The 21,397-nt window shown below is 52.3% G+C and overlaps 1 protein-coding gene across 11 annotated transcripts in view; it reads left to right on the forward strand.

Moving 5' to 3' along the window:
* Positions 1-21,397, forward strand: part of PIP5K1C (phosphatidylinositol-4-phosphate 5-kinase type 1 gamma) — a 66,786-nt gene that overhangs the window by 36,673 nt on the left and 8,716 nt on the right. For 8 of the 11 annotated variants that reach the window (XR_010731266.1, XR_010731265.1, XM_066276132.1 and 5 more), the window contains exons 3-15: positions 459-551; positions 2,794-2,924; positions 3,678-3,795; positions 4,343-4,495; positions 5,849-6,148; positions 7,259-7,464; positions 9,315-9,398; positions 11,590-11,638; positions 14,769-14,853; positions 16,448-16,609; positions 17,588-17,726; positions 17,863-17,895; positions 18,996-19,100. Coding sequence is in view for 9 of the 11 variants with exons in the window: in XM_066276132.1 (XP_066132229.1) it covers positions 459-551; positions 2,794-2,924; positions 3,678-3,795; positions 4,343-4,495; positions 5,849-6,148; positions 7,259-7,464; positions 9,315-9,398; positions 11,590-11,638; positions 14,769-14,853; positions 16,448-16,609; positions 17,588-17,726; positions 17,863-17,895; positions 18,996-19,100 (1,658 nt within the window). In the remaining 2 variants the exon portion in view is untranslated. The remainder of the gene's footprint in view (positions 1-458; positions 552-2,793; positions 2,925-3,677; positions 3,796-4,342; positions 4,496-5,848; positions 6,149-7,258; positions 7,465-9,314; positions 9,399-11,589; positions 11,639-14,768; positions 14,854-16,447; positions 16,610-17,587; positions 17,727-17,862; positions 17,896-18,995; positions 19,101-21,397) is intronic. The other 3 variants (XM_066276149.1, XM_066276177.1, XM_066276185.1) reach the window with 3 other exon arrangements.

Below are 21,397 nucleotides of genomic sequence, written 5' to 3' on the forward strand. Positions count from 1 at the left end.
AATCATTTTGGCCCAGAGAGCTACTCTGCCCCCAGACAACACTGGGTGAGTCTGGGCACATCTGTGCTTGTCATACTTGCACCTAGCATTGAGTAGGTGGGGGCTAGCGATGTTGCTCAGTCCCCCACAGTACCCAGGACAGCCCTACAGAGAACTACTTGGCTCTAGTGTCAGCAGTGCCGAGGGGAAGACCCTAAAATTAGTGCCAAGTGGTCGGGGCTGCTAGGTTTCAGCTTTCTCAGGGATCTGGGGGGCCCTTCCGGGTGTGAGCTATTGCCCACTGGGTATGCAGCATGCCCACACAGCTTTCTGCCTCCACCCATATGCTCCACATGGCCCAGCCCTGTGCTCCAGCTGCGCACGGTGACTAAGCCCCTCTCTTACCAGGATTTCTAGAGTGTTGTGGCCTCAGTGGCTCCTCCTTGCTGACCTTATGCTTCCTGTTTTCTCTTCCCTAGGCCCCATTGATGACTGGACAGCCAGGCCCTGGTCATGGGAGGAAGCTGGGCCATCGGGGCGTGGATGCGTCCGGTGAAACCACTTACAAAAAGGTTCCTCCTCTGCCCTTAGCCAGCTGGGGTGGAGTAAAGGGGGAATCTCAGCAGTTCTGGGGACCCATCTGCCCCCCACATGCACACACAGTGCCTGTCCACTGAAAGACATGGGCCATTGGTCATGCTTCTGGCATGAGCCCTTCTGTGCAGGAGGACCCTCAGTCACGCCAAGGTCCCTGCTTTATGTTGTCATCTCAAGCTGCCTAGTGATGTGCTCAGAGGTGGCACAAGCTACATGGCTTGCCTGGCTCCAGGAGTCGCCGGTGGCCCTGGGTGGGCCTCAGCTCTCAGTCCTACTGGCTCACTTAGAGACAGAGGAAATCACAGTTCCCCTCTTCTCCGCGGGAAACAGGCTGAGACGAGGCAGTGAGGCAGCGTGGGATGCACCGAGCCAGGGGAGTGTGCAGGGAGCTTGGCCACCACCGCCGTTAGTCCTGCTTTTCTCAGTTATACTTCCTGGTACTGCTGAGAGAGAGGATACACACACTGTGTGATTTCCCCCTCTTGAAATGTACAATTAGATGGTTTCTAGAGTATTCAGAGTTGTGCAGTCATCGCCACAGTCAATTCTAGAATATTTTCATCTCTCCAAAACATACTCTGTCTCTATTAGCAGGCACTCTCTCCACCCCATCCCCCAGCCCCTGACAAACATGAACCTACTTCCTGTCTCTGTGGATGTGCCTGCTTTGGACATCTGACATAAATGGAGTCACACACTGTGTGGCCTTTTGTGTCTGGCTTCTCACTGAGCATCATGTTTTCAAGGTTCATCCAAGTTGTAGTGAGTGTCAGTGCTGCACTCCTTTTCATGGCTCAGTAATATTCCAGTGTGTGGGTGAACACATTGTGGTTATCCATTCACCTATCAGTGAACACTTGGGTTGTTTCCACTTTGGGGCTATTATGAATTATGCTGCTGTCAAAATTTGTGTATAAGTTTTTGACCTGCTTTTATCTCTTTGGGGCATATACCTAGCAGTGGAATTGCTGGGGCACATGGAAACTCTATGTATAACCATTTGAGGAACTGCCAAACTGTTTCCCACAGTACTAGCCCATTTTCCGTTCCTACCAGTCGTGCAAAGGGACACCAGTTTCTCCCTGTCCTCACCAGCACTTGTCTTTCTGATTACAACTATCCTTGTATGTGTGAAGTGGTATCTCACTGTGGTTTTGATTTGTATTTTTCTGATAGCTAACGGTGTTCAGCACCTTCTCCAGTGCTTGTTGGCCATTTGTGTATCTCCTCTGGAGAAACGTGTTCAGTTTAAGCAGCTTGAAGAGCTAAGTGTGGAGGACAGGACAGGCCCTCTTAGTGAGGGGGTTTGGGAGAAGAGGTGTAGGAAGCCGAGACCCTTGCACAGGAAGGTGGGCTTCTCAGGGCAGAAGCTAACTCCTGCCTGCCATCCTGCTACTTGCACCTGCAACAGAGTTGCTGAGGCCCAGAATTAGAGACAGGGTTGAGATGTCCTTCCTCAGTGGTGCACATGCTGTTTAGAGTGCACAGTGACAGCGTAAACCACAGTGATGAGCAAAGTACAAACCAATGCTTCTCAGGCATGGGCAGCCTTTGGACATGAATTAATGCACTGTCATCTCCATTCCTGGCTACTGGTAGGGAAACAGGCACAGAGACACACTGTCATTCTCTGGCCGTGACAGTGTGAATCACTTAGAAAGTGGGTAGAGCCTCGGCTGGATAGCTCAGTTGGTTGGAGCATCGTCCTGAAGTACAGAGGTCGCCAGGTCAGTCCCTGGTCAGGGCACATACAGGAACAGATCTATGTTCCTGCCTCTCTCTTTCTCTCTCCCTTCCCCTCATCCCTCCCCATTCCTCTCTCACTAAAATCAATGTAAAAATTTATAAAAAAAGAAAAGAAAAGAAAGAAAGTGGACAGAAAGAACCTAGGTCTATGGAAATGAAGTTTAGGGATCTGTAAATTGGGCTTCCCCCACACAGAAAAAAACACTGATGATGGATAGACTTCTGCTGTAACAGGGCAATTTTGAGATGTTGGAATGTTCTAGAACCTTCATTAAAAAATGGGCCTTGGGGTCACACAAGGCAGTGTTGGAGTCTTGGCCAAGCCACTTCTTTGCTGTGTGGTTGTGTAGGCTGTGACTGTCCTGAATCCTGCAAATCTGTGATAAGGGCTAGTAGATACCCGGGGGCCCCAGGGCGAGGTATGGGGTGGTGGCCAGGGGTAGGTCTTGATGTGGCTGCAATTCCCCACAGACCACGTCTTCCACCCTGAAAGGAGCCATCCAGCTGGGCATCGGCTACACCGTGGGCAACCTGAGCTCCAAGCCAGAGCGCGACGTGCTTATGCAGGACTTCTACGTTGTGGAGAGCATCTTCTTCCCCAGGTAGGCCCGGCTCCTGTGCCTCCAGAGCTCACCAGATGGACATATTGTTGTCATACAAAACAGCCTCCTGGTCTCTGAGCTCCCTGCTCTGCTGCAAATAGCACAGGCCTTTACTGATGTCTACTTGACTTTGAGGTATGACTCAGTATCCATTAGGATATTAGTTTGCTGATGAATCAGAGAGAACCAGTGTAGTAGTGTTATTTTTAAATAGCGGAAAAAAGATAGAAGTTTGTTTTTCTCTCTTTCTCACACACAGTAAAACTGACAGGCAGCCCAGAGCTGCTCAGGTGGGGCCTGGGTTCCTTCTGGCTGCTCTGCCATCCTCAATGCAGCTTTTCTACTCAGTTTCAGGTGGCTGCCCAAGTTCCTGCCCTCCTTTCTACATACCAACAGTGAGAAAGGGAAGGGGAGCACATTCTCCTTTCCTTTAGAACACAACGACAAAATGACACACATCATTTATGTTCCACTCTCAGCTCACTGGCCAAGTATAGACATTTGACCACACCTGGCTGCCAAAGAGTCTGACCAGTGGTCTTATTCCAGGTGGCCATGTGCTCAGCAACACTGGACTTTGTTGCTAATGAAGGAATGGAGTGGATACTGGGAGACAGCCTGTGACTGGCCACAACCCTTGGTCCCACTGGGGGGCTCAAGTTGCCTTTTATATTGGCCACTTAGGGAAGGCTGTGGAGCTCAGCACTGAGAGACACCATCCCTCACAGGCCTTCCTCCCTCCTTCTTGCACAGTGAAGGCAGCAACCTCACCCCCGCCCACCACTTCCAGGACTTCAGGTTCAAGACGTATGCACCTGTTGCCTTTCGCTACTTCCGGGAGCTCTTTGGGATCCGGCCAGACGATTACTTGGTAAGTGTTAGTCAGTTACTGCTTTGTAACAAGTTAGCACAGACTCAGTGGCTTAAAACACCACTTCACTGTAACCTCACAGTTCTGTGGATCAAGAATTGGGTGCAGCCCTGGCCAGATAGATCAGATGGTTAGAGCTATCCCAAAGCACAGAGGTTGCCAGTTCAGTCCCCATCAGGGCACATACGGGAGCAGATTGATGTCCCCCCCCCTCTCTGCCCCCCTCCCTCTCTCACTAAAATAAATAAATAAATAAACAAATAAATAAATAGAACTGGATAAAGCTTAGCTGAGTTCTTGGCTCAGAGTTGTAATCAAGGGGTGGGCAGCAGCTGAGGTCTCATGTGAAACTAGACTGGGAAAGGGTCCAGTCAGTGCCAAGCCCATGTTGTCCCTAGCAGGACTCAGTTCCTTGTTGGCTATAGGTTGGGGCCGCCTTTCCTTCTACATGGGAGGGCGGGAGGGAGCCTGCCAGCAAAGCAGATGTTTCTCCTGTGAGCTCATCACAGATGGGACCCCCTCTTTCCACTCACCACCCCCCTTCCAGTACTCTCTGTGCAATGAGCCGCTGATCGAACTGTCCAACCCTGGCGCCAGCGGCTCCCTCTTCTACGTCACCAGTGACGATGAGTTCATCATCAAGACAGTGATGCACAAGGAGGCCGAGTTCCTGCAGAAGCTGCTGCCTGGCTACTACATGGTAGGGGCATGGGTTCCCAGAACGGTTCAGGGGTGGGGGACAGTGCTCTCGGCCTCCCGTCAGCCCGTGTCTGCCTCCTCCAACTTCATGCCCCTCTCCCTCGTGGCACAGGCAGCGATTCCACTGCCTCCAGCTCCTTTTCACAGACATGCAGGAGCAAAGGCCCCAAGGCCCTGGCAGACAGGTCCCCAAGATTCCCAGGACACCACTACCCTTAGGCAGCCATGAGAAAGAAACCTTCGTGGGTCTCTGGGCCTCACCCTCAGAGTCCCCTCAGGGGTCCCCTCGCACTTGTGAACAGGAATTGCCGTTCAGGCCCCGGATCCCCATCCTCCACCCCACTGACATCCCTGAGTTGTGATCTAGAAATTGTGGCTCATGGGCCGAATGTCTCAGCATTTGGTGACTCAGAGGCACAGGGAGGAGAGGGGCTGGGCAACCAGCTGGCACCTCACAAAGGACCGGCTGCTCAGGCACCCCCATTCTCATGTGACTCAGAACCCAAAAGGGCATGTCAGGACCCTGGGCAGGCGTGGGGACAGGCCCTCTGGGTGCCCTGCCTAGGTTTTGCTCATTTCCCCTTAGGGCATCTGTCCTCTGCTGTGTGTGATCTTGGTGGGACCCTGGCTCCCCTAGACCGGGGATCAGCAAAATTTCTGTAAATAGCCAGACAGCTTTGTGAACCAGCAGCCTATCTGCAGCTCAGCTCCTCCACTGCAGCAGGAATACCGCCATCAACAGCGCCTGAGCAGGCGGGCAGGCCAAGTGCCAATAAAACTTTATTTATGGACACTGAAATGTGAATTCTATAAAATTTTCACATGTCACAAAATGCTGTTTTTCTGTTTATGGTTTGTTTGTTTGTTTTAAGTCTTTACCAACATAAACTCATCCTTAGTATGAGAACAAGAAACTAGATGGAGTTGGCCCTGAGGGTTTGCCAACCCCCCCGCCCCCTGCCCTGAACATACCTGGAGACTGTGTTCCCCATGTTCTCCTAGGGTGGGCTGGAAGAGGTATACCGGGCCTGGCCAGGTGAGAAGTGCATAACCTAGATACCTTGGAAGTGTTCAATGGGGTTCTTTATCAAAAGGCCATGTCTCTGGGCCTGGCTCTGTAAACAGACCCTCCTGGAGCCTCCATTTGAGTGCAGAGACTAAGAATTAAATTAGCTGATATGACCCATGTAAAGTTGAGGTGCTGGGCAGAGAGGTGGTCAGGGGGCTTCTTGAGGCCATGTCCCCTGGCTTGAGATCTGAGTGGCTATGTGTAAGGCCAAGGAGTGAGGAAATGGCTCCTGGGTAGAGTGTGGTGCCCAGAGAGGGTGCCTCTGACCCTCTCCCCTCTTCCCAGAACCTCAACCAGAACCCACGGACGCTGCTGCCCAAGTTCTATGGGCTGTACTGCGTGCAGTCAGGGGGCAAGAACATCCGCGTGGTGGTCATGAACAACATCCTGCCACGCATGGTCAAGATGCACCTCAAGTTCGACCTCAAGGGCTCCACATACAAGCGGCGGGCAAGCAAGAAGGAACGGGAGAAGAGCATCCCCACATACAAGGACCTGGACTTCATCCAAGACATTCCCGAGGGGCTTCTGCTCGATGCTGACACCTTCTCTGCGCTGGTCAAGACGCTGCAGCGGGACTGCCTGGTGAGCCTGTGGACACAATCCTGCCGTCCCAATCCCGCTGCAGGGGCGGAGCTCAGTGTTGCCCACAAGTGGAGGTGGTTAAGGGTGAGAATGCTGGGGATGCCCCTGTGTGGCGCTAAGCTTGTCACTCCCTTCTCTGAGCCTCAGTTTTCCTGTCTGTGAACCTGGGACACTGGTGAAAAATAGTGCAGCATGAGCCCTAGATACACAGCCTGGTACCAGTCTCCCTCCTGCTCCCCTTGCCCCTGCATCCTGAAATGGGCTGTGTTTCTACCACAGAAGCCAAACCTGCAGAAGCAGCTTGACATTCTCTTGGCCCTTAACTCGAAAGGCACCTCAGATCCATCCCTGCCCCACCACACAGCACGCATTGGCTCCATGATGCTCTTTCATGGTTAGGTGCTTTTTAGGGGTAAAGAAGACTCCACTGAGCTCTACAGTCTCAGTCTGCCCCCCACAGCCTGGGAGGCCACTCACCTCCCTGAAGATGAAGAATCAGGCCTGGCAAGGGGCGTCCCTGCCTGAGGCCCCCAGCTGGTCATGGGTTAGGGTGGGTCATCTGGTCCTCTATTTTGTATCCTCGGCCACTGATCCCACTAACCCCAGCTCACAGACCCCTTGGAAAACGTGATACAGTGTCCCCAGGAAACCACTTTTAAGTCTCAGGCCCTTTTGGCTCTGGTAGCTCATCCCCTTGAGTCTGGTGGCTGTGTGTGGACTCCACCATGGTGCCTGGAGCAGGCGTCGCAGCCACAGCACCCAGGCTCCTCCTGATGCCGGGGGGGGGGGGGGGGGGGGGCGCAGAGGCAGTTGTTCTGTCTTGAGGGAGGAAACTTTCTGTCCTGGCCCGAGAGGCGGCCTGGCCAACGGTTACACACCACACCCTAGGCCACCCCGAAGGACCAGTCCCAGCTCTGCCCCCATCTACCTGCTGCACAACCTGGTCTTCCGCCCCTCGATCTTCTCATCTGTGAAATAGGGATAGCGACAGGGTCTCCCTTCATGGCTGTGGGGACTGAGTAGACATAGATATAGAGCACAGCTTGGGATCACCGCCAGGTTTGGGGACAGAGCATGTGTCCTAATCCTGTCTCTACACACACCTGGCAGGTGCTGGAGAGCTTCAAGATCATGGACTACAGCCTGCTCCTGGGTGTGCACAACATCGACCAGCAGGAGCGGGAGCGGCAGGCCGAGGGTGCCCAGAGCACTGCAGACGAGAAGCGGCCGCTGGGCCAGAAGGCACTCTACTCCACAGCCATGGAGTCCATCCAGGGTGGGGCCGCGTGTGGGGAGGCCATCGAGACGGATGACACGTAAGTGGTAGGGCTGGTGGGGCTTCTGGCTCTTTTCCTCTGCCCATGCCTTCCCAGGCATGATGGGCAGGGGAAGTTTGCACGGAAGGCGAGTGATGTCAGAGCAAACAAGGCCAGAAGCCTGTCTGTGGCCAGTTTCTGGTTTGTACACAGGAACAGCAGGGTCTTCCCACCAGGCCTTGGTAAGTTCAAACATGACACACAGCTACGGCCTGAGTGTTTTGACCTCAGTGTTTCAGATTAATCAGTCAGTGGATTAAGGCCATTGGCCACCACATGGGAAACACAGTAGTCTCCTCCCTCCTGTATGAAGCACAGCTAGACAGGCGTTGATAGGTAGCACAGGAGATGGAGATCACTGGGCATGAGGGAGCCCCTTTATAGCAAGATACCTAAACCAGAACCACCAGGGGGCTGGGTCGAGAGCATTACTTCCACAGAGATAAAAGGCAGCCATGCCAAGTGACAAGGTTGCAGAGAAGAGCTTGTCTCCTGAGTGCGCCCACTCAGCCTCGGCCTCCCAGCCTGAGCTTGCCTTGGGGGTTTGGGGTTTGATCAAGATAGACTCATGGCATGTATCCCTCTCTTGGCACTGGGGCCTTCTCGTTCTCTGTGAGGGGCCATCCTGGGCACTGTGGTATGCTGAGCAGCATCCCTGCCCCTACTCACTTGATGCTAAGAGCACCCCGAGTTGTGACAATCACAGATGTCCCCAGACGTGTCCCATTGACTCCTAAGGGCAGTCATCTTGGCTGAGAACTGCTGCTATAGATGGGTCAAGATTGCCCCTCATCACCATACACTGACCATGCCGGGAACAGCTAAACTTTACTTATGTTACTCCAGTCTGTCTTTATGGAGCCTTGGAGGAGGAGAGTGGCATCCCCCCCATCTTCAGCTGGGGAAAGAGAGGCTCAGAGGTGGGCGGGAGGCAGCTGTCCTGTGTGCACAGTCAGCTGGAGGTGGGGTCATGGCTTGCCCGCAGGCTAGACACTGCACTAGGCCATCAGTTGCAAAAGGCAGAGGAGGAACCAGGCACAGGGCTACAACTGGAGCTAGGTGGGAGAGAGTGGCAGGTGCAAAGGCCCTGTGCAGCTGGCCCTGACCTCAAACCATCCTGGCATGTTTGTAGGATCTGCACAGGGCCTGGCAGGGGATGGCAGGGCACACAGGTGAGCTCAGTGGTGCATGGAGTGCAGTGAGCAGAGCCTGGGGTTGGTGGGTTTGGAGTCATGGTGGCTTTGGGACAACTGCTACCTTGCATAACCTCATTAACCAGCTGGACTGGGCATGTGCAGGCCTGGGGCTGTGTGAGGCAATTAACTCCTCAGGCTGCACTCAAGAGTCCTGGCGGCCCTGCCTGGGAGTATGTATGTGCATATGTATGTGTGTGTGTATGCATAACTGTGTGTATATGCGCATGTGTGTAAGTTGCATGAGTGTATGCAAGTGTGCCGTGTGTGTGTGTGCCTGCATGTATGTGCATGTGTATTTGTGTGTGCACCTGGGCCTCATAGCTATGACCCCTCGGCAGCCCTGAGTCTCCAGCTTTGAATTTGTGAGCTGGCTGGAAGAGTTGCTCCATCCATGCCAAGATGGGGATCCCCAGTGCTGGGATCCCCTCTGAAGGTCCAGCTACACTGCCTCCTACAAGGGGCATATGGATTCTTGAGCCACAGGATCCTTCAGTCCTGTCTGTTCCTCTCCCCCTCCATCCGTGTTTTCCCTACAGTCCCGGACCAGATCAGGGCCTTAGCCCCCTCTCACTGGACCCCAGCAAGCTTGGTCAGTCCCCAGTCCCCATGCCTGGCTGTGTAGGTAATGGTGCTCTGGGTTCCTTTCTTCTCCAGAATGGGTGGGATTCCCGCTGTGAACGGCCGAGGGGAACGTTTGCTGCTGCACATTGGGATCATTGACATTCTGCAGTCCTACAGGTGGGTGCCCAGACCCCTCAGGTACTCTTGCTCAGGGAAGCTGGGCACTGTCTGCTATAAAGGCAGTCTTAGGCCCTGCGTGGTGGCTCAGTGGATAGAGCATCAGTCTGGTGTGTGGGCATCCTGGGTTTGATTCCTGGTCAGGGCACAAAGGATAAGGACCATCTCTTCTCTCCCTCTCCCTTTCCCCCTTCTCATTCTCTTCCCTTCCTGCAGCCAGTGGCTCGATTGGTTTGAGCATGGCCCCAGGTGCTGAAGATAGTTCAGTTGGTCCCAGCAAGTCAACCTCAGGTGCTAAAAATAGCTCAGCACTTGAGCATCGGTCCCAGGCAGGGTTGCTGGGTGGATCCTGGTCAGGTCACATGTAGAAGTCTGCCTCACTATCTCCCCTCCTCTCACAAAAAAAAACAAAAAGAAAAAGAAAAGGCTCTGCTAGCCAGGCCTGTGGTGGTGCAGCAGATAAAGCATCAACCTGGAACACTAAGGTCGCTGGTTGAATTCCTGGCCTTGCCCAGGCAAGGCACATACAAGAGGCAACTACTATGAGTCGAGGCTTCCTGCTTCTTCCCCCTCTTTTTCTTTCTCCTCTCTCTCCCTCTCTCCCCTTTCTACTCTCTCTCAGAATCAATAAATAAAATCTAAAAGTTAAGAAAAAAAAGGTTCTCTTAGCCTTCAGGAAGGCTCCTGCTTGTCTGCCCTCCTCCCACGCCCTAAAGGGAGGCATTCAGTCCCCAATCCAGAGATTCCATGCCCAGAATGTAGATTTGTCCTGGGACTCTGATATTAGAGACAGGTCAAGGCTGGCATGGGGGTGGGGGGTGGCCAGCTGATCTTCCACCCAGCCCTATCTACTAAGCACCTAGTGTGCCAAGTTCTGAGCTAACAAGGGAGACAGAAATGCCCCATGGCTGTGAAGTGGCATCCTACAACATGAAGAAAAAAAATACATGTGTCCAGTGCCACATACCATGTGGTCTCAAGTGTGGACACGAATGTGACTAAGCCTGAAGGAACAGACACCCAAACTCTACCTGGAGGTTAAAGCAGTGGTGACAGGCAACCGTTATCTGTGCCTTGTCTTCTGTGAGCTTTCTGCTGTGGCTGTTTTAAAATGATCACTATTTATTGTAAGAACAATGTATGTTCTTTATACATAATCCAGACAGGACATGTTGTGAACATGGCAGTACACATGTCCCGTCCAAACCCCCACATCACTACAGGAAACCCACTTGGCATAGTAATTTCTTCTTTGCATGTTTCTTTTTTATAAATACAGCAGGTCCTCAAACAACATTTTGCTCAACATGATTATATTATAACATTGCTGAGACTCCTAGGAACAACCTTTGTTTATATCAGCTTGCCTGAGGTAAAGTTGATTTCCCTATACATCATTTCCATTAATGTCTGAGAACCTAATACTGAGGATTTATTGTAAAAATTGGCTCTGCTCATCAGCTTTTTATGGCCTGTTTCTTTTCTCCACCGGAAGGCTGACCTAGTCTCCTACAGGGACCTTCCTGTGGGGATCTCCCTCCATTTGGAGCAGGGTAGGCAGCTTTCAAAGTAGCCAGCGAGGGTTTCTGCCTCGGCCCAGATGGGGCTGGAGGGCTGAGCACGACGTGGCAGCAAGCAAGTGGGGTTAAGGGTGTTATAAGGGGGTATGTGCCAAGGAGGGGATTCTTCTCCCCACAGACTAGGGGAGTTCAGGAAGCTTGCCTGGGGAGATGACATTGTCCCCAGCCCAGGTGTGTTGTAGGGTCCTGACTGGGGCCACAGCACAGGGCACCAACTCTTAATAGAGAGGAGCCAGGCTCAGGCTCCGTCAGGAGGAAAGAGGAAAAGCAGGCTTTGGGAGGCGCTAGCTGTCTATCCTCCATGGAGAGCCAAGCACCATGGCCCGTGGTTAGCTACTCCAGATCAGCACTGTGGGAGCTGCCAGCAGGCAGGGTAGGGGACAAGGGAGGATGGGAAAAAGGGTAGATGGCCTCTGGCTGATGCAGCAGGCAGGCTCAGGTCCTCTAAACCCAGGTTTCTTTGCCTGCTTGATGCCAGGAGCACCTGCAGTTGTGATGACCATAAATGTCCCCAAACATTGCCCAGTGTCCCCTAGGGACAGGATTGCCCTGGTAGAGAATTTTTGGACCCAAAGATTTGGCTGATGGTTCAGGGTGCTTTTTCTCTGCAGGTTCATCAAGAAGCTGGAACATACCTGGAAGGCTCTTGTCCACGATGGGGTGAGCATCATTCATTCATTCACTCATTCATTCTATCTCAGTCTACAAATGCAGTGACCATCTCCCCAAGCAGGCACAGGTGCTAAAGAGCCAAGAGACACATTCCCCCTTTCAAGAGTAGCTGAGCAGACAGTCCCAGGGCAAAGGGCCAGGTGGTCTGAGCCATTTGTGAGGGGTACAGGAAGACTTCCTGGAGGAGGGGACCTGCACATTCATTTGGAAGGCTTCCCAAGGACAGTCTGACTAGAAAAGTCAGGGGCCAGCCAGGCAAAGAGAAATCTGGAACTGTGTAGTGTAGAGGGGGTCTTGGCCCAGGGGCAACACCGCACAGCTCTGACTCATGTTGCCAGGTGGCATGTCGCCCACTTCAGCAGAGTGTCTCAGTTGTTTAAGAAAAAGCTTGTAATGCACTTTTTCCTGAAAGAGCTGCCAGTGTGTAAACCCTGGCGGTGGATTCTTCCTAAATGTAAAAACCTGTGAGAACCAACCACTGGGAGCCAAGCAGAGCCCACGTGTGGGCCCGTGGCAGCCCTCATACCCCTGGCCCAACTGTGGCAACAGCCTGTGCTAGCTGACTTTTTCTCCGTGGCACCCCAGCTTTGTCAAACCAGTTCTTACTAAAGTGCTAAGGCAGACTGTGTGCCTACAGTCTCTTCAAAATCCAAGATCCCAACCAACAATTTCTTGCACCCCTCAGTGTTTAGAGGGTCAAGAAGGAGCTTCCAGAATGTGCACTGGAAGATGTAGGTGGTGGCCAGCTGGCAAGAGGCTCTTTTGTGGTGTTATAAACCCACAGCAGATAGGAGAGCCATCAAATCCTAACAAGGTTAGCCATAACCCCAAAGTAGGATTTGGGTCAGCCCAAGGGGGCCCCAAATTTTTATAAAAGTATCCATCGCCTGACCAGGCGGTGACGCAGTGGATAGAGCGTTGGACTGGGATGTCGAGGACCCTGGTTCGAGACCCCGAGGTCGCCAACTTGAGCGCGGGCTCATCTGGTTTGAGCAAAAGCTCACCAGCTTGGAACCAAGGTCGCTGGCTCGAGCAAGGGGTTACTCAGTCTGCTGAAGGCCTGTGGTCAAGGCACATATGAGAAAGCAATCAATGAACTACTAAGGTGTCACAATGCGCAGTGAAAACCTAATGATTGATGCTTCTCATCTCTCTGTCCCTGTCTATCCCTCTCTCTGCTCTCTCTATCTCTATTAAAAAAAAAAAAAAGTAACCATCCATCTGTGAGCAAATAGGCCCAGGTTTCTTTTGTATGTTACCATACACCCCCAGGCGCTGCCCTCGTCCTGGCCCAGTTGGCTGGTCCCACATCACACTCCAGCCAGAGACAGGCCCAGAGGAGCAGCCAGAGGGAGGGGAAATGCCATTCCCTCTAAAAGCAGAGAGATCACTGTCTTGGCCAGTATGCCATCAGCCAGAGGTGGTCAGGTGGCCACACCTCAGCACAGGAGAGGATGAGAAATAGTTTTCCTTCTAGGAGGACATGTGTCCAGATAGGTTCTATTACATTACTATAGAAGGAGGACACTGGGCTACGTCTTGGGACATCTGTGGTTGTTGTTACACTGGGGGTGCTCCTGGTATCATGTAGTTGGGGCTAGGGATGCTATTCAATGCCCCACAGTGCCCAGAATGGCCCGAAGCCAGAGAATGACCTCGCCCCAATGTCCCTCAGTGCCAAGGGGGAGACTGTGCTATAAAAGGCAAGGGGAGCCTGACCAGGTGGTGGCGCAGTGGATAGAGCATCGGACTGGGATGCGGAGGACCCAGGTTCGAGACCGCGAGGTCGCCAGCTTGAGCATGGGCTCAACTGGTTTGAGCAAAAGCCCACCAGCTTGAACCCAAGGTCATTGGCTCCAGCAAGGGGTTACTCGGTCTGCTGAAGGCCCACAGTCAAGGCACATATGAGAAAGCAATCAATGAACAACTAAGGTGGTGTAACGCGCAAGGAAAAACTAATGATTGATGCTTCTCATCTCTCTCCATTCCTGTCTGTCTGTCCCTGTCTATCCCTCTCTCTGACTTTGTAAAAATAAAAAATAAATAAAAAATAAAAAAATAAAAAGGCGGGCCCTGGCCGGCTGGCTCAGTGGTAGAGCGTTGGCCTCGCGTGCAGGAGTCCGGGTTCAATTCCCAGCCAGAGCACACAGGAGAAGCGCCCATCTGCTTCTTCACCCCTCCCCCTCCCCTTCCTCTCTGTCTCTCTCTTCCCCTCCCACAGCCAAGGCTCCACTGGAGCAAAGTTGGCCCGGGAGCTGAGGATGGCTCTGTGGCCTCTGCCTCAGGTGCTAGAATGGCTCTGGTTGCAACAGAGGAATGCCCCAGATGGGCAGAGCATCGCCCCCTGGTGGGCATGCCGGGTGGATCCCGGTCGGACGCATGCGGGAGTCTGTCTGCCTGCCTCCCCGTTTTCAACTTCAGAAAAATACAAAAAAAAAAAAAAAAGGGCAAGGGGACTGGATCCTAGGGAGCAACAAGGAGTCTCTGCTTTAGAGGTTCAACATTTGTTGAGCACTGACTGTGCTGGGCTCCCTGCCTTATGTAAACCCTGGTGAGCATAGCAGTCTCCCATCTCCCTTGTTGCACAAATAAGGAAACAACCCAAGAGGGGCACTGTGCTGCCCAGGGTCACCTTGATGGTGAGCGCCGGGACTCCAATCTTCCTGGCACCAGGGAATACCAGCTTTCACTTGTCATAGCTGATCAATCAGCTCAGCCCTTGGGGCAGACATGGCCATATGCCAATAAAACTTATAAAACAGGTGTTGGGCCATGCTCTGCCAACCCCTGCTTTGGAGAATCTCTCTGGTTTCTATTTTGGTATTTATTTGTTTACTCCTTTGAGTAGCTATTCTTTGAGTAGTTGTTTTATTCACATGGCTCAAAAATTTAAAAGTACAGGTGGGTTTATGATATAAAAATCTCCTGTCCCCCTTCCTGCCACTGTTACCTGGTCCCTGGGTTCCCTCCAGGAAGCCCAATGCTATTGTCCCATCTCCCCCTCCACAGAGAAGGCAGCACCCCACACCCCATAGAGGTCTTTCCTGTGCTATCCTATGAGACACAGCCATAGTGCTCATGCCCCTGCTTGGCCTTGGGCCCCTGCATCTCTTCCCAGGACACTGTCTCTGTCCACCGGCCCAGCTTCTACGCCGAGCGCTTCTTCAAGTTCATGAGCAACACGGTCTTTCGGAAGAACTCCTGTGAGTTTCCCTGGCTCTTTGGGTGGGAAGGACCTGGGATGCGGAGAGAGGAGGGCAGGCAGACAAGGGCAGGGTAAACCAGGACACCTTAGTCTGCTGCTTGGGCAGCTGCAGGCGTCAGCAGGAACTTGGGCCTAAGAACAGGGTAGTCAGGGAGCCACACCATGCAGAACTGCACAGGCTGGTGCCCGGGTCTAAATTTGAGTCCTGGCTTTACCTTGTCCTGTTTGTGAGACCTCAAGCCAGTGGAGGTCATAGGCCTCAGTTTCCCCCTCTGTACAGAGCTGTGAGGGCTACATGTGTTTCACACAAGACAGGGAGGCTTGGCCCAGAACCAGCACTCAGCAGAGCTGCCCACAGCCTCACTCCATCACCAAGGACATGTGACTTTGGCACTAACCAGGCACTGTCAGGGGTGCACAGGGTGAATAGTAGTGGCCCTTGCCTTATGGGTAGTCTTGGGAAGTCCCACATGTAGTCTAGGCTTTAAGAGTCCCAGACTGTGGTACACACCCCAAGCTGGACTCCCACGTGCCACCTGAAAGAGTCTTCCTCCTGATATGTCTGTCTGTCACCTATCCCCCCCCAGACTCTCTCCCTTCCCCAAGATACAAGGTGCTTATTGGCCTTCATCACTGTGTCCCCAGTGTCCAACTTGGGGCCTGACACATAGTTTTGGAATTCTGTAAGTCTGTATGCACCTTACTCCCCAGGTCTCAAACATGCGACTTCTCTCCCAGCCCACACTAGGACTATGTAGGTGCCAAGGCAGCTCCACATTCTGTAATATCTAGTCAGGAGATTGAAATCAACTGGTGGGAACATTTATAACATGGAAATTGAGGCAAACACCACAAACCCAGCTTTGTCTCCAGAGGGATGCTTCTTAACTTGACCAGCACATCTCTTCCTGGAGCTGTCTGGGGATGCTCTTCCTACTGTAGTCCAGAGGAGATGGCTGACCTCCAGGGGCTGGATGGGTGTACGCAGGAAAAAGTGAGCACCGAAAGTGTGCCAGGAGCTGTGCTGGCCACCGTGGGGGCAGAGGTCCCAGTAGGAGCAAGGAGAAGATAGTGGCAGGTGCTGACAGGCCAGGCCTGGTGCAGAGGGTGTTACAGGGTTCACTTGCCTCATTTGACCTTGTTGCAGACAAGGATGCCAGGGCAAAGAGAGGCTGAGCTGTACTCCACAGGCCACAGAGCCTGGCTGGGAGACAGCACGCACTCCCCAAGGCCTTCCATTTCCTTATTTGAATGTTTGACCACAGCTGTGGTGGACTATGACAGGAGATGAGACCCCAAATTGCTCAATAAACATTGACAGCTGCTGTTTCTGGAGGGCTCAAGGTGGGGGTACGAGGCTGTATCTCTGGTGGTGGGCAGAGCTAGCTGGAAAACCGAGCAGGGCTTTCCCTGAGAAGAACGTTGCTTCTTGCCCAGGCCTGAGGAACAGGCTAGAGGTGGGGCAGTGAGGACCATGTGTGCAGGTGAGGGGCCCCTTAGTGCCCACCACACTTTCATGGCAAAGAAGGGACGGGTCTGAGGGGCCCTGCCTTGTTGCCACCCCAAGCACACCAACCACTCTCTCTCCTCAGCCCTGAAGTCGTCACCATCCAAAAAAGGTCGTGGTGCCTTGTTGGCAGTCAAGCCTCTGGGGCCCACAGCCGCCTTCTCAGCCAGCCAGATCCCCAGTGAGCGGGAGGATGCCCAGTATGATCTGCGGGGGGCCCGCAGCTACCCCACACTGGAGGACGAAGGTGACCAGGCAATGGAAGTGGGTGCATTTGTGACAGGAAAAATGAGGGGGCTGCTGGAGAAAAACATCCCTGGGGGGCCTAGTCGAGGGTGGGCAAAGGGAGCAGCAGTAGCTACAGAGTGTGAGGAAGGGGACCCCTGAAGCTGGGCCAAGCTTGGATGGAAGGGGCCTGGGTCACAGTCACCCCACTTCCAGTCCAAGATTTGCAAGCCATGTGGGGAGAGGGGAACAGCTGGGACTACAACTAGGAAGAATTGCAGGGAGAAATGAGCATAAAAAGCCCCACCCAGGTAGGTGACAGCCTCCTCTCACATCACTAGAGGTGCAGAGACCTGGAAGGATTCAGTGCTCAGTGGGTTTGGGCCTGATATTCTGGACTTTTTCCAAGCTACTAATGTCAAGATTCCAGGCCGGGAAGGGCTGGGGGAATGGTATCAAGGAAGGGAGAAACTGCATGTGTAAAGGTCCTGGAACAGGACTGCCTGGTATGTTAAAGCCCTGGTCAGCAAACTGTGGCTCGTGAGCCACATGCGGCTCTTTGCCCCTTGAGTGTGGCTCTTCCACAAAATACCATGTGCGGGCGCTACCTCGATAAGGAATGTACCTACCCATATAGTTTAAGTTTAAAAAATTTGGCTCTTAAAAGAAATTTCAGTCGTTGTACTGTTGATATTTGGCTCTGTTGACTAATGAGTTTGCTGACCACTGTAAAGGAACAACAAGATGGCCCTTATGGCTGGAGCAGAGTGAGCAAAGGGGAGAGAGGGAGGAAATAAGGTCAAGGAAGGGGTGAGGGCAGGTAGGGCAGGACTACTGGGAGTTTGGATTTTAGTTTGGGAGCACTGGGAAGCTACTGGAATCCCTTGTGCGGAGGAGACTAGAGTGGGTGATCAGTGGGAGGAGCACTAGAGCCCAGAGTCCCTGCAGGCCAGCCCTGGGAGCCTGGCTGTCACAGGTGCCCACTGCCTCCTCCCTGCAGGCCGGCCAGACCTTCTGCCCTGCACACCACCTTCTTTTGAGGAAGCCACCACTGCATCCATCGCCACAACCCTGTCCTCCACATCCCTTTCCATCCCAGAGCGGTCCCCCTCAGAGACCTCAGAGCAGCCAAGGTACAGGTGAGCAGAGGGGCATCTTCCTGGGGGAAGCTGCATTCGGAGAGAGGAGCCAGGGTGGGGTTGAGGTGGGGTGGGGCAGGCTAGAAGGCCTCCCCCACTGATCCATTTACTACACCTATTTGTGTTCTCCTGGAAGGCGGCGCACACAGTCCTGCGGACAGGATGGCCGGTGAGATGAGACCCCAACCCCTCCCCTCCGTTCTCCTTTCCAGTACCCACTGTCTCCCTAGCTCTTCCCCTACAGAGCCCCCTTCTCCCTTTCCTCCCTCCCTTTCCCTTCTGCCTAGCTCCCCATTCAGCATTTCTACCCAGAGCCCCTCTTTCCTGGGAACAGACTTATCTTAACAATCAATCTTCAGGTTCTAGAACTCAAGTTACTTTGTGTTTCTCTTCCACCAGGGGGCCCCTCCCTGGCACTTATTGATCCTTTCTTTTTCTTTATTCCAAGAGATATAAAAGGGAACATAGTAAAAAACCTGTCCCTCCCCACTCCTGGCCCCCTTCCTGGAAGTCCCCTTGAATGGACTTTTTTTTGTCTCTAGAGATATTTTATGAATATACCAGCAAACATACACTTGGGCCTGTTTCTCCCTTTTGTTTTTACACAAGCTATGGCTCTGTGCCCCCTGTCCTTTGCTTTGTCACTTTCCAAATGGAGGTCACCCCTGTGAGATTTTGCTGGTGCTCTTTCCTCTAACTGACTGTTCCTGCTCTTGGGGGACACTTGAGTTGTTCCCAGTTGCTTGATCTTGTCACAACTGTAGTGAATAGGGGTTGCTCTCCAGAATTAGTTTTTGGAGGAATATTTCCTGCCAGTTGAAAAGAAAGTCATAGTATAAAACACATTAGATGAAAAATACATCTCTCTCTGTCCAGCTGCCTGCTAGCTGCCAAAAGGCTCTGACCTAAACTAAAAGCCTCAGCTTCTGGGTCCCCAAACCACTCCAGCCCCAGTTCAGGCCACATGCAGATGCCCAGCCACCCCAGAAATGGGGACAGGATCCAGGTTGCCACTCACTCACTATGCCCCTGCTGGTGCCTGAATCCCAGGATGGCCCCAGGTGGACAGTCAGTTGCTGTCCCCTTGAAGTCCCCAGGTTGATAGAGCAGCCAGAAACACTAGGCCCAAGCTGCACTAGCTTAGGACACTGGTCAGGTGGTCACCTCAGCTCCCAATAGGACTGAAATCAGCACTTTCCCAGAGGGCACTCCTGGGAAGTGGAGGTAGGCTGAGGAGGGAAATTGAGCATTGCCTCCCGTTGCCTCTAGACCCCAGGAGGAGACACATATAGAGGAGGACCTACAGCAGATCACAGTGCAGGTGGAGCCCACGTGCAGTGTGGAGATAGTGGTCCCGAAGGAGGAGGAAGAGGGGTGAGTGAGCATTTATTCCATGTGGTCCATGCTTTCCAGTTCCCTGATTCCTAGCTTAACTTCTACCCTGATCTCATTGGCTGAATGTAGTCAGATGGCAGCCAGCAGTAAGGCAGGCTGTGAAATGTCTGCATTTGGGGATGCAGAGGTGTGGGAATGGGGCTTCAGGCACTGAGGAGTTGGGGACCACAGATTCACTCACAGAGCTACAAGTAATGCATTAATCCCAGGATTGTACCTCATGGGTGATCTTCAGCTCCTTTTCCCCTACTCCCACTCTTAGCCTTGCTTGTACTTGTGAGAGGATGACTAGCTAGTTTCTTCAAAGGACCATTTTTAGACTTAGTCACTATTTCTCCTGTCATGTTTTGTTCTTGTTTTGTGCACTTTAACTCATCAGTAATCTTTTTCTTCTAACTTCTGGTTTGTTTTTTCACTTGTTTCTTTTTCTCCAGTGTAGGTTGAGTGCTTAAGTTCCCTTTTTCTTTCTTTAATAAGATGTGCTTAATGCTATGAATTTTCCTCTGAGTGCCACTTTTGCTATATCCCATGAGGTTTAACATAAAGCAGTTTTTTTATGCTGGCTCATATATGAATATTTAATGATTTTCCTTTTAAAGTCCACTTTGATTCAAGACAGTGAGTCTTTCAGCCATCTGAGGTTGGTTCCGCCCCCCAGGGACACTGGGCCATGTCTGGGGACATCTGTGGTTGTCACAACTGGTGTGTGCTCCTGGCATTGAATGGGTGGGCCAGGGATGCTACTCAATACTCCACAGTGCCCAGGAGGTTCAGAGAAGGAAAATGAGGCTTCACCCCCACAGAGAGTGACCCAACCCTGATAATCAGCAGTGCCCAGGGTAAGAGATCCTGGACTCAGGTTAATTTAGGAGTATCTGGGTACCTAAGGATTTTTTTTTACCCTTTTAGTACTTATCTCTAATTTTAATAGTTTTGCTTTTATTTTTGTTTTTTTTTTAGCAAGAGAGAGAGACAGTGAGAAAGAGAAACAGAAGGACAGATAGGGACAGACAGACAGAGAGATGAGAAGCATCAATTCTTCATTGTATCACCTTAGTTGTTCATCTATTGCTTTCTCACATACGCCTTAATGGGGGCTCCAGCCGAGCCAGTGGCCCCTTGCTCAAGCCAGCAACCTTGGGCTTTAAGCCAGGAACCTTTGGGCTCAAGGCAGCAACCATGGGGTCATGTCTATGATTCCATTCTCAAGCCGGCAATTCTGCGCTCAAGTTGGTGAGCCCAGGCTCAAGCCGGCAACCTCAGGGTTTCAAACCTGGGTCTTCAGCATCTCAGGCTGGCAGTCTATCCACTGCGCCACCACCTGGTCAGGCTTTTTGGTTTTTTTTTTAATGTTCATGGACATATAGGAGAAATGTGTATTTTCTATCAGGGAATGGAAAGTTTTTATAAGTCTCTTCTGTCCAGTGTGTTGATTGCTGTTATTCAGTTCCTTTATGTCCTAAGTTATTTTTCATCTGTTTGGTCTATTTAATTCTTGTTTTTTTGTTGATTGATTTTAGAGAGATAGAGGAAGAGAGAGAGAGAGAAGCATTAATTTGTTGTTCCAATTAGGTGTGTGTTCATTGGCTGCTTTCTATATGTGCCCTGACCAGGGATTGAACCTGCAACCTTGGTGTTTCAGGGTGACCCTCTAACCCAGTGGTCCCCAACCTTTTTTGGGGCCACGGACCGGTTTAATGTCAGAAAATATTTTCACGGACCAGCCTTTAGGGTGGGATGGATAAATGTATCATGTGACCGAGACAAGCATCAAGAGTGAGTCTTAGATGGATGTAACAGAAGGAATCTGGTCATTTTTTAAAAATAAAACATCATTCAGACTTAAATATAAATAAAACGGAAATAATGTAAGTTGGGTTTTTTTTTTGTTTTTGTTTTTGTTTTTGGTATTTTTACGAAGCTGGAAACGGGAGAGACAGTCAGATAGACTCCCGCATGCGCCCGACCAGGATCCACCCGGCACGCCCACCAGGGGCGACACTCTGCCCACCAGGGGGCGACGCTCTGCCCCTCCGGGGGGCGTCGCTCCATCACAACCAGAGCCACTCTAGCGCCTGGGGCAGAGGCCAAGGAGCCATCCCCAGCGCCCGGGCCATCCCTGCTCCAATGGAGCCTCGGCTGCGGGAGGGGAAGAGAGAGACAGAGAGGAAGGAGAGGGGGGGTGGAGAAGCAAATGGGCACCTCTCCTATGTGCCCTGGCCGGGAATCGAACCCGGGTCCCCCGCATGCCAGGCCGACGCTCTACCACTGAGCCA

This window comes from Saccopteryx bilineata, chromosome 1 (genome assembly GCF_036850765.1).
Source record: "Saccopteryx bilineata isolate mSacBil1 chromosome 1, mSacBil1_pri_phased_curated, whole genome shotgun sequence".
In the NCBI taxonomy this organism is placed as follows: Eukaryota; Metazoa; Chordata; class Mammalia; order Chiroptera; family Emballonuridae; genus Saccopteryx; species Saccopteryx bilineata.